At 37.2% G+C, this 12,304-nt stretch overlaps 1 protein-coding gene across 1 annotated transcript; it reads right to left on the reverse strand.

Moving 5' to 3' along the window:
* Positions 1 to 8,109: 8,109 nt before the first annotated feature.
* LOC107826310 (bidirectional sugar transporter SWEET12-like) lies at positions 8,110 to 9,832 on the reverse strand. The gene is made up of 6 exons (XM_016653274.2): positions 9,680 to 9,832; positions 9,507 to 9,543; positions 9,208 to 9,418; positions 8,933 to 9,094; positions 8,692 to 8,811; positions 8,110 to 8,606 (listed from the first exon to the last, which is right to left on the reverse strand). Exons 1-6 carry the CDS (start codon positions 9,723 to 9,725, stop codon positions 8,292 to 8,294), a joined length of 891 nt encoding a protein of 296 aa, XP_016508760.1. The 5' UTR covers positions 9,726 to 9,832; the 3' UTR covers positions 8,110 to 8,291.
* Positions 9,833 to 12,304: the final 2,472 nt, after the last annotated feature.

Below are 12,304 nucleotides of genomic sequence, written 5' to 3' on the forward strand. Positions count from 1 at the left end.
CCTTCTCTTCAAGGTAATTTCGAGCTCTTACTCGATCTCTGGTAATGCACACTAGTATAATATGAGTTATCTGCTTTAGGTGCCCTAACGCACCTTAATCCATTAGGTGGCGACTCTAACTAACTCCTTATCCCTACCCTCCAAAAGGAGTTGTCAAATGTCGAAACCCGATTTCGCGAGAAAAAGGGGGAGCGACAACCATGATATCCTCGATAGCTTTGATTTTATCGGGGTTGATCTCGATACCCCGATTGGACACCATGAAGCTAAGAAACTTGCCCAAGCCAATCCCGAACGCACACTTTTTTGGGTTGAGCTTCATATTGTACTTCCTCAGTATGTCGATAGTCTCCTGCAAATGCTTTAAATGGTCCTCTGCTCGCAGGGAATTAACTAGCATGTCATCAATATAAACTTCCATAGATTTCCCTATTTGTTCTTCGAACATTCGATTTACTAGGCGTTGATAGGTTGCACCAGTATTTTTTAGTCTGAATGACATTACATTATAACAGTAGGTACCATACTTAGTGATGAATGAAGTCTTTTCCTGGTCTTCCGGGTTCATTCGTATTTGGTTGTACCCGGAATAGGTGTCGAGAAAACTGAGGATCTCGTGGCCAGCCGTGGCATTGATCATGTAGTCCATGTTAGGCAAAGGAAAAAAATCCTTGGGGTATGCTTTATTTAGGTCTTTGTAGTCTACACACATCCTAAGCTTGTTTCCCTTTTTAGGGACTATTACTACATTCGCTAACCATTCAGGGTATTTTACTTCCCGGATGGATCCTATTTTGAGAAGCTTGGTTACCTCGTCTTTGATGAAAGTGTGTTTGACTTCAGACTGAGGCCTCCTTTTTTTTCACCAGGTGAAACTTCGGGTCCAAGCTTAGTTTATGAGTAGTGATCTCCGGTGGGATCCCTGTCATATCGAGATGGGACCAAGGAAAATAATCCATATTAACTATAAGAAATTGAATAAGTTTTTTTCTGAGCTCGGTAGTTAACCTCGTGCCCAGTTATACCTTTCGATCAGTATGATCTGTTCCAACTCTTCGACCGTTGATTTTGTGGCGTTAGAATCATTAAGGATTATGAAGGATCGAGGTACCGTATAGTCATCATCCTCGTAAGTCCCATGCTCATTCGGTTGGGTCGAGGCCGGTGTCTGTGGTTGCTATTTAACCTCTTTTTTTGCCTTCGAACTTAACCCTTTCTTTGATGAGAGCGCCGATATCGGTATCACTTCGTCGATGGCAAACATTTCCTTTACGGCGGGTTGCTCCCCATAGACTATTTTGACTCCCTTTGGCGTTAGGAATTTTAGAACCTGGTGAAGGGTCGAAGGCACTGCCCTCATGTATGGATCCATCGTCTCCCGAATAAGGCATTATACCTCATATCGCCCTCGATCACATGGAACTTCATCTATTGGATGGTCCTACCCACATTTACTGGCAAAATTACCTCGCCTTTGGTGGTTTCACATGCCATATTGAAACCGTTAAAATCTCGAGCCGTGAGTACACATTGATCCTGTAGGCCGAGCTATTCTACGACCCTCGATATAATTATGTTTGCCGAGCTACCTGGATCAATCAAAGCACATTTAACTTGAGTTTTATTCATAAGTACAGATATTACCACTATGTCGTTATGGAGTTGTTCGATCCCTTCTACATCCTCATCATTTAAAGACAAGGTCCCTTCTAGTAAGTAGTCCCGAGTTTGCTTCTCCCTTGTGATCGACACCTTGGTGCGTTTAAATACTGGTCCTTGGGGAATATTGACCCCTCCAACGATCATGTGGATCACATACTGTGGCTCTTATTGCTCATTCTGTCTATTTGAATCTCTATTTTTGATATGGTTCTTGGCTTGATCACTTAAGAATTCCTGAAGGTTCCCCTCGTTAAACAATCGGGCTACTTCCTCCCTTAGCTGTCTGAAATCTTCTATTTAATGGCCATGGGTACCATGATACTTGCATATTTGGTTTAGGCCAGATCGGTCTGCAGAGGTCGATGCCATCTGGTATCTTTGACACGTCCGATGGCCGATACGATGGTGGATGCATCTACGTTGAATTTATATTCTGACAATCGAGGCATTTCTTTGGGCCCGAAATCCCCGTTGAAACCACTCTTGCTCATGAGTCCTCGGGAGTTCTGCCCTCCATCATTCCTTCTATCATTTCGAATGGGGTTGCGTCCAGGCCTGTTGTTTCTCCGATCTCCACCGTATGGCTGATATCGATCTCTGTTCAACCATGTTTTCCGATCAATATCCTTTTTAGCTCTATCGACAGACCTATTTGGATAAACGGACCCGGAAGGAGACCCCAGTTGTTCATCATTTACCCTGATCTTCGATTGATACCGATTATGTACATCGGCCCAAGTGACAGCTGGATATTCGATCAAATTCTGGTTCAACTATTGTGAAGCTATGGAACTCCAAGCATTGAGACCTTGAGTAAAAGCTTGAACAGCCCAATAGTCGGTGACCGGTGGTAAATCCATTCATTCCATTTGGAATCGAGATACGAATTCCCTGAGCATTTCATTATCTTTCTGCCTTGCCTTGAAAAGTTTCGTCTTTCTTGTAATGACCTTAATGGCTCTGGTGTGTGCCTTTACAAAAGATTCTGCAAGCATAGCAAATGAATTAATAGAATTAGGTGGTAAATTATGATACCATATCATAGCACCCTTCGATGGAGTCTCCCCGAATTTCTTCGGTAATATGGATTCAATCTCATCATCTTCCAAGTAATTTTCCTTAATGGCGCATGTGTATTAGGTGACGTGTTTGTTTGGATCTGTCATCCCGTTATACTTCAGAATCTCAGGCATACAGAACTTCTTAGGGATTTGCTTCGGAGCCGTACTCGGGGGGGGGGGGGAGGTTTTTGCACAAGATTTTTAGAATCTAGTCCTTTCAATATCGGTGGACCCCTGGGATTTGGTCGACCCTGGAGTTATAAATTTCCACATTCTTATCGTTTTCCTCGATCTTCTTTTCCCCTGTCTCAATTTGCTTTGTCAGTTCTTCGAGCATCTTTATGATAGCAGGATTGGTCTCCGATTCTCCTCCATTCGATCTCTTTGGCACCGATTCGGTCCTATGAACAATTTCCGGTGATGGCATGAGCTCGATTCTGCTTGGTGTACGGTTCTGATTTTGGAGTTGTCCTATTACAACTTATTGAGTCTGCAACATTTCGAATATCACTCAAAGGTTGATCCTGTCTTTTTCATCTCCTTGTGTGTTTTGATCAACTGGTCGAACATCTCTGCGGACGCTGCTTTCAGGATCGACGGTCAAATTCCCATTAATGGCAATATGAGAACTGACATCGATTGGGTCCATGGTCGGGGCTCCATCGGGGTTGATTGGAGGTACTCCATTTCCTGGAGCGGCTATGTTATCGTTCTCGCCATGGATACCAAGGCCATTGTCTGTGTATGGGGGTGCTGCTTGAGAGTTTGACATGTTGATACTGGAATCAAAGACACTTCAAAGAACAAGCGTAAAATAGTATGTGTTATGAAAGTTATACCAAGCAATAACTATTATCCTCAGCCCCACGGTGGGCGCCAAACAGTTTACTTTTAAAATTGGATAACAATTAAAGTTATAAGTGGTTTTAAGAATATGTGATTTCACTTGGCACAAATTGAGAAATATGAAAATTAATGCTAGAAATTAACTGTAAAATAAAGCAAACCAATATAATGAGTGGTTATGGCCCTCGAACTATAGTTGTCCAACGGGACGGGACGTCCCGGTCCTGGTCCCGCGTCCCGTCCCAGTCCCGTCCCGTCCCGCTTCAAGTTAAATGGGATGGGCCAATGTTAAACGGGACACGGGATGGGACGGGACGACCATTTCATCCCGTTTGTCCTGTCCCGTTTCGTCCCGTCCCGTCCCGTCCCGCGTCCTGTCCCGTCCCGCCAGTTTTTTTAAAAAAACTAGTCGTTGGGCAACGGCTTAAATTGCAAAAATAGTCGTTGCCAACAGTCCAAACAGCCCCTAATCTCTCCCCTCCCCACCCCCTAACCCCCCCCCCCCCCCCCAAACTTTTAATATAACCCCTAAGTTTATTAAATTACACTTTGGCCCTATTTTCTACTATAAATACCCCCCATTCTTCTTCATTTTTTCCCACAAAAAATACAATCTTCTCTCTCAAATCTCTTACATTCTAATATTCTATCTATATTCTATATTATTCTCTCAATTTTGTTACTATCAAGTATCAACTATCAACTATCAAGTATCAAGTGATAACTTTCAAGTATTTGGGCAAATTTTGTGGAGCAACTTTCAAGCTTCAAATTAATTCATCAAGTATTTGGAGCAATATTTTGGGCAATTTCTTCAAGTTTCAATATTTAATCACGGTGCACTCGTTCCATCTCCTAATTTTAATATATAATTTTTGCGTATCATTTTAGTGCTTAATTTTTGTGTTTACTTTACGTGTTATATTTTCGTATTTCATTTGTGTGTTTAATATTTGTGTTAGCTTTTTTAATTTAATTTCGTATTTAAATTATGGCACCTAAAAATGTATTTGGTATTTTTTAAAAAAGCAGTAAAAAAATAGTAAAGGTGAAAGTAGTAGTAATCCTAATCCTAACCCTTCTCCTAGACCTAGAATTAGAAAGCATATTGATGAAATGACTCATGTTGATGAAACTTCATTTTCCCAACCCCCCACATTTTATGATGTTCATGTCGGAGAACAATTAGATCATGAAACTTTACAAAGACATTTTGGCAATGATATTTTTTTGAGGATGAAGAACATGAGGATGAAGAAAATGAGGAAGAAGAATTAGATGAAACACCCACTAGTCCCCCAACACAAGCTCCAACTCAGAGTCAATCTCAGTCTGGAGCTTTACCCCCTGTACCCCCTGTAAGGGGTAAGCCTAAGGCTAAACATCCCAAAACATCACTTGTATGGAAATTTTTAAACATGATAAAGTCAATCATCGTGCTATATCTGAAAAATGTAAGCAAGTATTTGCACACATAACAAGTGGTGGGACGGGGGGTTTAAGTAGACACTTAATAAGGGATCACAAATCTTTATGGATACAAGCTAACATAGAAGCCGGAAAAATTATAGATCCTACCATAAATACTAAAACTCCTAGTGGATCTGGTTCTAATCAAATTCAACAACAACTATAATGGTTGTGATTATTTAACTGTTACATGTCATTGGGTTGATCATCACTGGAACTTGCAAAAACGTATTATTGGTTATAAATTTGTTGATTCAAAACACACTGGAGCATATATTGCAACTACTGTTCTACAAATACTTGATTTTTATGGACTCATTAATAAAGTTTTAACTATCACCTTAGATAATGCTTCTTCTAACACAACCGCAGCAAATAGCTTAAAATTTCTCGAAAACTTCCAAGCTAGCATATATTCTTATGTAGATCAATGTTTGATAAATATAAATCTATGGATACAACTGGTTGTGAAACTGCTCCTTCTACTTCTAAGTCTAGAGCAGAAGTTTTATGGGAAGATATGAATGATATAACAAGTTTTGATTCCTTTATTGATGATGAACTTGATTCTTATATTAATCAAGGATTGGAAAATATTAAAGATGAAGAAGGCAAGGAACAACTTTTGTCATGGTGGAGGGAGCGTGGCAAGGCTTTTCCAACACTTTCAATTATGGTCCGAGATATCCTGGCTATTCAAGCATCATCAGTAGCATCAGAGAGTGCTTTTAGCGCGACAAGATTTCAAATTGGAGATCATAGACATTCATTAGCAGAGGACAGTCTAGAGATTTTCGTATTATTCAAAGATCGGATTAATGCAGAAAGAAGAAATCTTAGTTTTGAAAAATTAACCACTAGGAAAGAAGAAGAAGAATACAATGAGATACTAACCACTGGGAGCGATGACGACATGGAGCTCATGGAACATCAATCAACATTACCAATTCCAGCAGAATGTCCGAGAGATATTATTGATAAGTTACAAAGAAGCTATATAGGAGCTTACAAATATTAGTATGATAATTTGTAATTGGCTACTAAGAGGCCTAGTTCAAATAGAACCCTTCCTAGAAGGTGGCTGCGTCGATTAGGTGCTCTTCAAAAGAATTATATTTGTATTTGAGATTTGAAAGTTCTATTAATAAAATAAAAGGCTCTAAGCGTTGAATTTTATTTATGAATTGTCTTAGTTACTTAATAGTTAATACTTTGAAATTATATTAAATAAATTATAACTCTATTATAAATTTATAATTACTAGAATATTTCATTACAAGTCTTTTGTTTTAATATTTTATAATTCTTTACTTAGTTTTCTAATTTTCATTTTAACATAGTAACATTTAAGTTTATTAAATAAGTCAAAAATCTAGTCGTTGCAAACTTTAAAACATAGTACATTTAAAAAAACTAGACGTTTTTTTAATAAAAAAATACACTTAAGGCCCACGAACCCGTCCCGTCCAGTCCCATCCCGTCTCATCCCGTTTGTTAGCGGGACGGGATGGGACGAACGTTTCGTCTCGTTTGTCCCGTCCCATTTCGTCCCGTCCCGCCTACATCCCGCTTAAATGTCGTCCCGTCCCGTCCCGTCCCGTCCCGTTGGACAGCCATACCTCGAACTAGATCACCCTCAAACCAACTGAGTGTGTTATTGAAAAGTATGAACTGAACAACAGAGCTTAAGAGAGAAAATATAATATATTGTTTGTTATGCGTGAATATCGTCCTTACAAAATGATTAGAACCCCTTTTATATAGTAGATAAATTGTACTTATGGTACAATTCTAAATACAGAAGGAAATCTCATGATTGACTAAATAACCGGTCTTGATTTGATATGTGCCAAGATTTTCGCTGCGATCCTTACCTGATCACGGATATCTCGGTTTTCTATTATTCGATATTAGCCGACCCCGATCTCGATTGGTCTCTGAGTCTCGAGCTCGGCAGACTATCTTTGCGCCGTGATCCGATGCAACATAGGGTCGAACCTTGGCCTGCCTCGTTCCAGGTCAAGCCCGATTTTGACCATATACATAGTGGGATTAAATTTTTTTAGTAATCTATCCGTCGATCTAAAGCAATGGAAAAAAGCCAATGGGACAACCATTAACGTCAGAAAGAGACTTTGCATAAGACTTTAAACATATTATAACGAAACTCATATTCAATTTGAATTTGGGGTTCACTTTAGATATCTTTTAGTCCAACTTTTTCTTGATCTACACGACTTGAAAACTATCTGACAAAATATTGAGAAACAGAGCAAAGCTGGGACGAGGAAGACTAGTTAAGCCGACGGGAATTCCATTTTAATAAAATAAGTGAACAATAATGCGGAGAGTACTGCTACCTCGAATTATTTACTTTACGCGTGAATTTAGGAAAATTTTGGTAGACGTAAGTATCTATTACATAGAGGCGGAGAAAGGATTTGAATCTTATCAAAATTTTAGTACTTGTAAGTTAATGTATTCTAACTTAATAATGTGTATATATTTAATGAATTTTTTAAGACAAAGCAGTATATGAACCTAAGTTACTGTGTTCGACCGAACTCATAGTCCGTATTCTAACTCTATCCGATCCCTGCCTTGACCCATGTATTAATATACAAATTAATTTTATATACCGATAATGCAATCTTTTCCTTCTATCAAGTCAATTTAATCGATTGTAGTAGGTTGCTCTTCTATTTTTCATGTTACTATATAAGGCTTTTCATGAAAATTTATCTATTGTTATAGATGAACTAAACCTGATGGTGTAAAATAGTGCATAGAAAAACTTAAACTCGATAATATTGAACTGAATTCTATGCACGTTGCATGCTGGCATTAAAGCCATAAACGAGAAATGGCTATTTGTGTGCACAGTCATACTGTAACAAATGCAAATATTGTGACACAAGATGCAACTGAAGATATCTGCTTGCGCACGTGCTCAAATTTGATGTAACAACATTATCGACCACGTAAAACGTGATCATCTAATTAAAAAAAAGGATTACTTTTTACTGCTGGTAGTGCATAAAAACGATAGAAATCAAGTTTAACGCAAATGAACTTGAATAAAAATTTATTTTATTGCTACCACAATCAATGACTGGCAGCTATGTTTTCTGCATTAAGACGACTATTTTCTAACTAGAAAGCTAATTACTTCTATAACAGGAAACTATGAGCTTAGAATAATTAATGTGTACAAACAAGGAGTTAGAACAGAGTAAATCAAAGTAATACTTCTTAGGCTTCGGCAGTTTGCAGCTTGGGCATATTCTCAACTTTAACTGCTTCAACTCCACATTTAGAATTATGCAGACACGAAGCCACGTGAATTTTTCCTGAGGAAATAAGTGAACCAAGCTTTACAATGTCAATAATCTGTTCCTCTGTGAGTTCTGGAAGTTTCTGATTATTGTAATCATCTACGATAATGACATGGTTTTGTATCTTCTCCGGTACTTTCTCCTCCTTTAAAATGGCCTTCTCCTTTTTGTTGTATATTACGTAGAGCACTATTTGGAGAATTCCTAGGACGAATCCCAATACGTTTGGAATCTAGATAAAGACGGAAGTAAATACACTGAATAGATTCAACATATGTATAGAAATTAAGTATATAATGCTTGAAAATAGAACTTACAGCAATGTTAATGTCTTTTACGAGAAGACCATAGAAGAACCACATAACAGCACTTAATGTGAGGAAAACGGATAGGAGAAGTGGCATGTATTCCACACTCTTTGTTTTTATTACTTGTCTCTACATAAAATGAGAAAAATCATCAGCATTATATTCTTCATGCATGGGAAAACAGGGGAAATAAATGAAGACGACTATATAAGTTTTGAAATAGGTGAAATATTTGTACGTAAAAACTCACCACAATGCCTAAGGGTGCTACAAACACACACAAGGAAAATACAAGGCAAATCCATCCAACAGCTTGACCACGAGCGGCACCTTTGAATAGAAATTGGGTAACAAGGACAATAACGCCAAAGCCACCCACTACTGATAATACGAGCATCTTCACAGTTTGAATCTGCATTAATTAAATTTTGAAGATCAAAGTTACATTCTTGCTATAGGAAAGAAAAGTGAATAAAATATAAATCTTCCGAAGAAAAAAATGCTCGATTTCTTGTAAAAGCATACCCTGGCTTTCTTTGGTGCGTAGAAAAGATAGAAACCGACGTAGATAGTTTCAATGAAACAACCAAAGGAGTTTATAGTGATGATAAGGGTCGTGTTTGTCTTGAGAAATGCATAATAAATCCAAAGCATGGAACTGAATAGAGCAACCACATATGGAATTGATTGATAGCCTTCAGTTGATTTCTTCTTGTATATTTTATAAAACGTGGGCCTGCAGGTGTGAAGTTATATAGTGTTAAGTCAGATTGTGGAAAAAAACAATAACATATTAAAAAGTATAATAGCAAATGGAGACTCACAGTGGAGAAAGGAACACAATGAATGAGACAATGTTACCTGCAAATTGGCAAAAGGAAAAAAAGAAAGAAAAGACGAAGAGTTATTTATGCTAGAAAGTAAATAACAAAGTGGTGCATGCAAATGATTTAGTAAATGTTATGTTAGTTATGGAGGAAAAATAGACTTTATTTACCAAGGACCCCAAAAGCAAAAGCCCAGTGACCAGAAATAGCAGCCATCTCTTTTTGTATGTTTCTATCTAAAGAAATGCAAATTTCAAGCACTGTGTCTCTCACCCACAATGCTAGAGTTGCACAAGAATTACTTGACACTGAAATAAGGAGAGGTTGGTCGACATATTTATATAGGCATGCAGGGGGTGGGAAAATGGGTGCAACAGAGGAAGAACTTTTGTACTATAATAAAGTATAGTATATTTTATTTGGACAAATATTCTATTCTAAAATGCAAAATAGCACTCTGAAAAGGAAGGTGCAATGGCAATATCCCAGGATGCTCCTTTATTATGTCATCCACCTATCCCCAATTGCACTATGGCTTAAAACTCATGCTTTAATTAATTTTTTTTTTTTTGGAGGGCATTTGATTTTAATGAATTTATATAGAAAATGAACTCCTAATCAGCTAAAAAACAGTTCAGAATTGATGGAAGGACCAATTATTGCCTGCCATTTGGCATCAATAATGTAGGGGCGATCCAGTTCTGGATTTTGGGTGCTGCTAGTGGCTATTGAGGAGATCAATTTGCTGCAATGGCCGACGAAATCCTGGATATGCTTCCCTTTGCTTTGCTTTAGTAGGTTCATCTTTTACTAGTGGGTTGTCATTAACTTATCGATCTCTATAGTTATAAAGGAATACATGCATTCAATTTCTTTGTTCAAATGGTTTTGTGGCACATTACATTTTGTTTTTCGTTTATGACCTCATATCTTATTTTACACATAGAAGATCTTCTTTTACATATAAGAAATTCGTTCTTTATACATAAGAGATCTAAACAAACTATTTTCTTAATTTTAGTATTGTCAAAAGCCATGGAGGCCTAAAACCTCATATATTTGAAGCGGGTAAAATAAATGAGTCGATAAATGGATTGGGCGGTTTCGCCGAATGTTTTGCTTGGTTCACAATGAACAAGTTAATTTGGACTAAACAATGGGTCATAATTTAACCCCTCCAATTCAGAAAAAAAAAATCATTTGGTTGTTCTTTTAAACTTTGTTTAATTATCAAATCAAACTAATGGAGTAATATTCTTTTCGTTATTTGGTATGGTTATTTTCAGCAAATCAAGCTCAATAATTTTTTTATTCTCTATGCTTTGATAAGTTTTCATATGGGTCAGTTTGAGTTATATTTTTTATGTTTTCGGTAACTGTGGTGTCTAGACCAGCTTGCACGCACCTTAATTAATTTCGGATACCTGTCACATCCCACAAACAATAGGCACCATGTAACTCTATCTACCATGGCTTGGATAGATGAGAAGAAATCACCTAGTATTTTTTATCTCCGCTGAAATTTAAACATGAAAGCTCATAGTTCTCACCCGTTTCATTGATCACTAGGTCACACACCCTGGATTGCCAATTTCGGTTACATATGCAACTCAAATTGGCCTAAGCTTTAGATGAGATAAATTGAACTATGCCCAAAGTGATTCGCCAATAAACATACATGTCAAGCCAACTTGTTTAAGTCTGGACGGATTAGCCTGGAGCAAAATTTGACACCGGTACATATACATTATGTTTTTCTATGCATGGGAAGGGTCATATGTCGAACCGAAAAAGAAAAGCAAAAGGAATGGTTCAAATTGACAGAAATACAGAAATAGAGTTTATTAATTTTGTTACGCTCGATAACTTTTATTGGTAGGTACTTTATGCTGTTATACAAAAGTTAATAATATAAGTATATAACATATACTCATTGGCACTGTTTCAATGATTGAACGCCAAATGTTTCGTACCATCTTTCTTCTCTTACTTTATAATATAAAGTTACTCTCTTGCTTTAATCTTAGTCGTTTAATAATATCATGTGCATACATCGCTTGCCTGATATTTGTTTCATGATAAAAATGAAAAAGACGTTAGTTTTATAAAGTAATTTAGATTAAACAATTGAGATATGGAGAAACAAGGTGCATTTCATTTCTTCTAAGTTGAGTGGAAGACTCTAATTTCTCTACTTATACATTAAAAATGGTCCTCCCCACTACACATTAAGGATGCATGTAATGTATCCTTTTTCTGTTTAAAGCTTATTTAACTTTTAACAGAAAGTTATAAGTTCATTTTAAAACCGTGACCAATTACTTCTAGCTCTCTCATTGGATGTGTGTCGTCGGCGTTACCCAGTAATTGAAATTTAAAGTGCATGAGTCAAACACGGTTAAAAATTTATTTGGTAATAGACCAAAATAATTCACTGATAAACACCGTGTTTCCCGTTTTTCTTATGACGAATTGTAGATATTATACTGAATACCTATTACATGCCCCATGAAATTATTGACTCGTTTAGAAGATGCTGGCAAGGTAATATATATTAAGTGAAATGTCATGAGGGTTTTCATTACATAAAAGTCTAAAATGTCATGATTAAACATGAAGTAGTTTGGAATAATATGTTTTGGTCAATTGACATGAGACCGACCACCTTAGTTAATACTTCAACCAAAGGAACAAGTACATAGCCGCAGAATTTGGATCACTCTATGTGCTTCGGCGATTTAATTTGCACGCATAAGAAGCATTAGTAATTGGCATCAAGAATCTAGCTAGGTTTG

This window comes from Nicotiana tabacum, chromosome 6 (assembly GCF_000715075.1).
Source record: "Nicotiana tabacum cultivar K326 chromosome 6, ASM71507v2, whole genome shotgun sequence".
NCBI lineage: Eukaryota > Viridiplantae > Streptophyta > Magnoliopsida > Solanales > Solanaceae > Nicotiana > Nicotiana tabacum.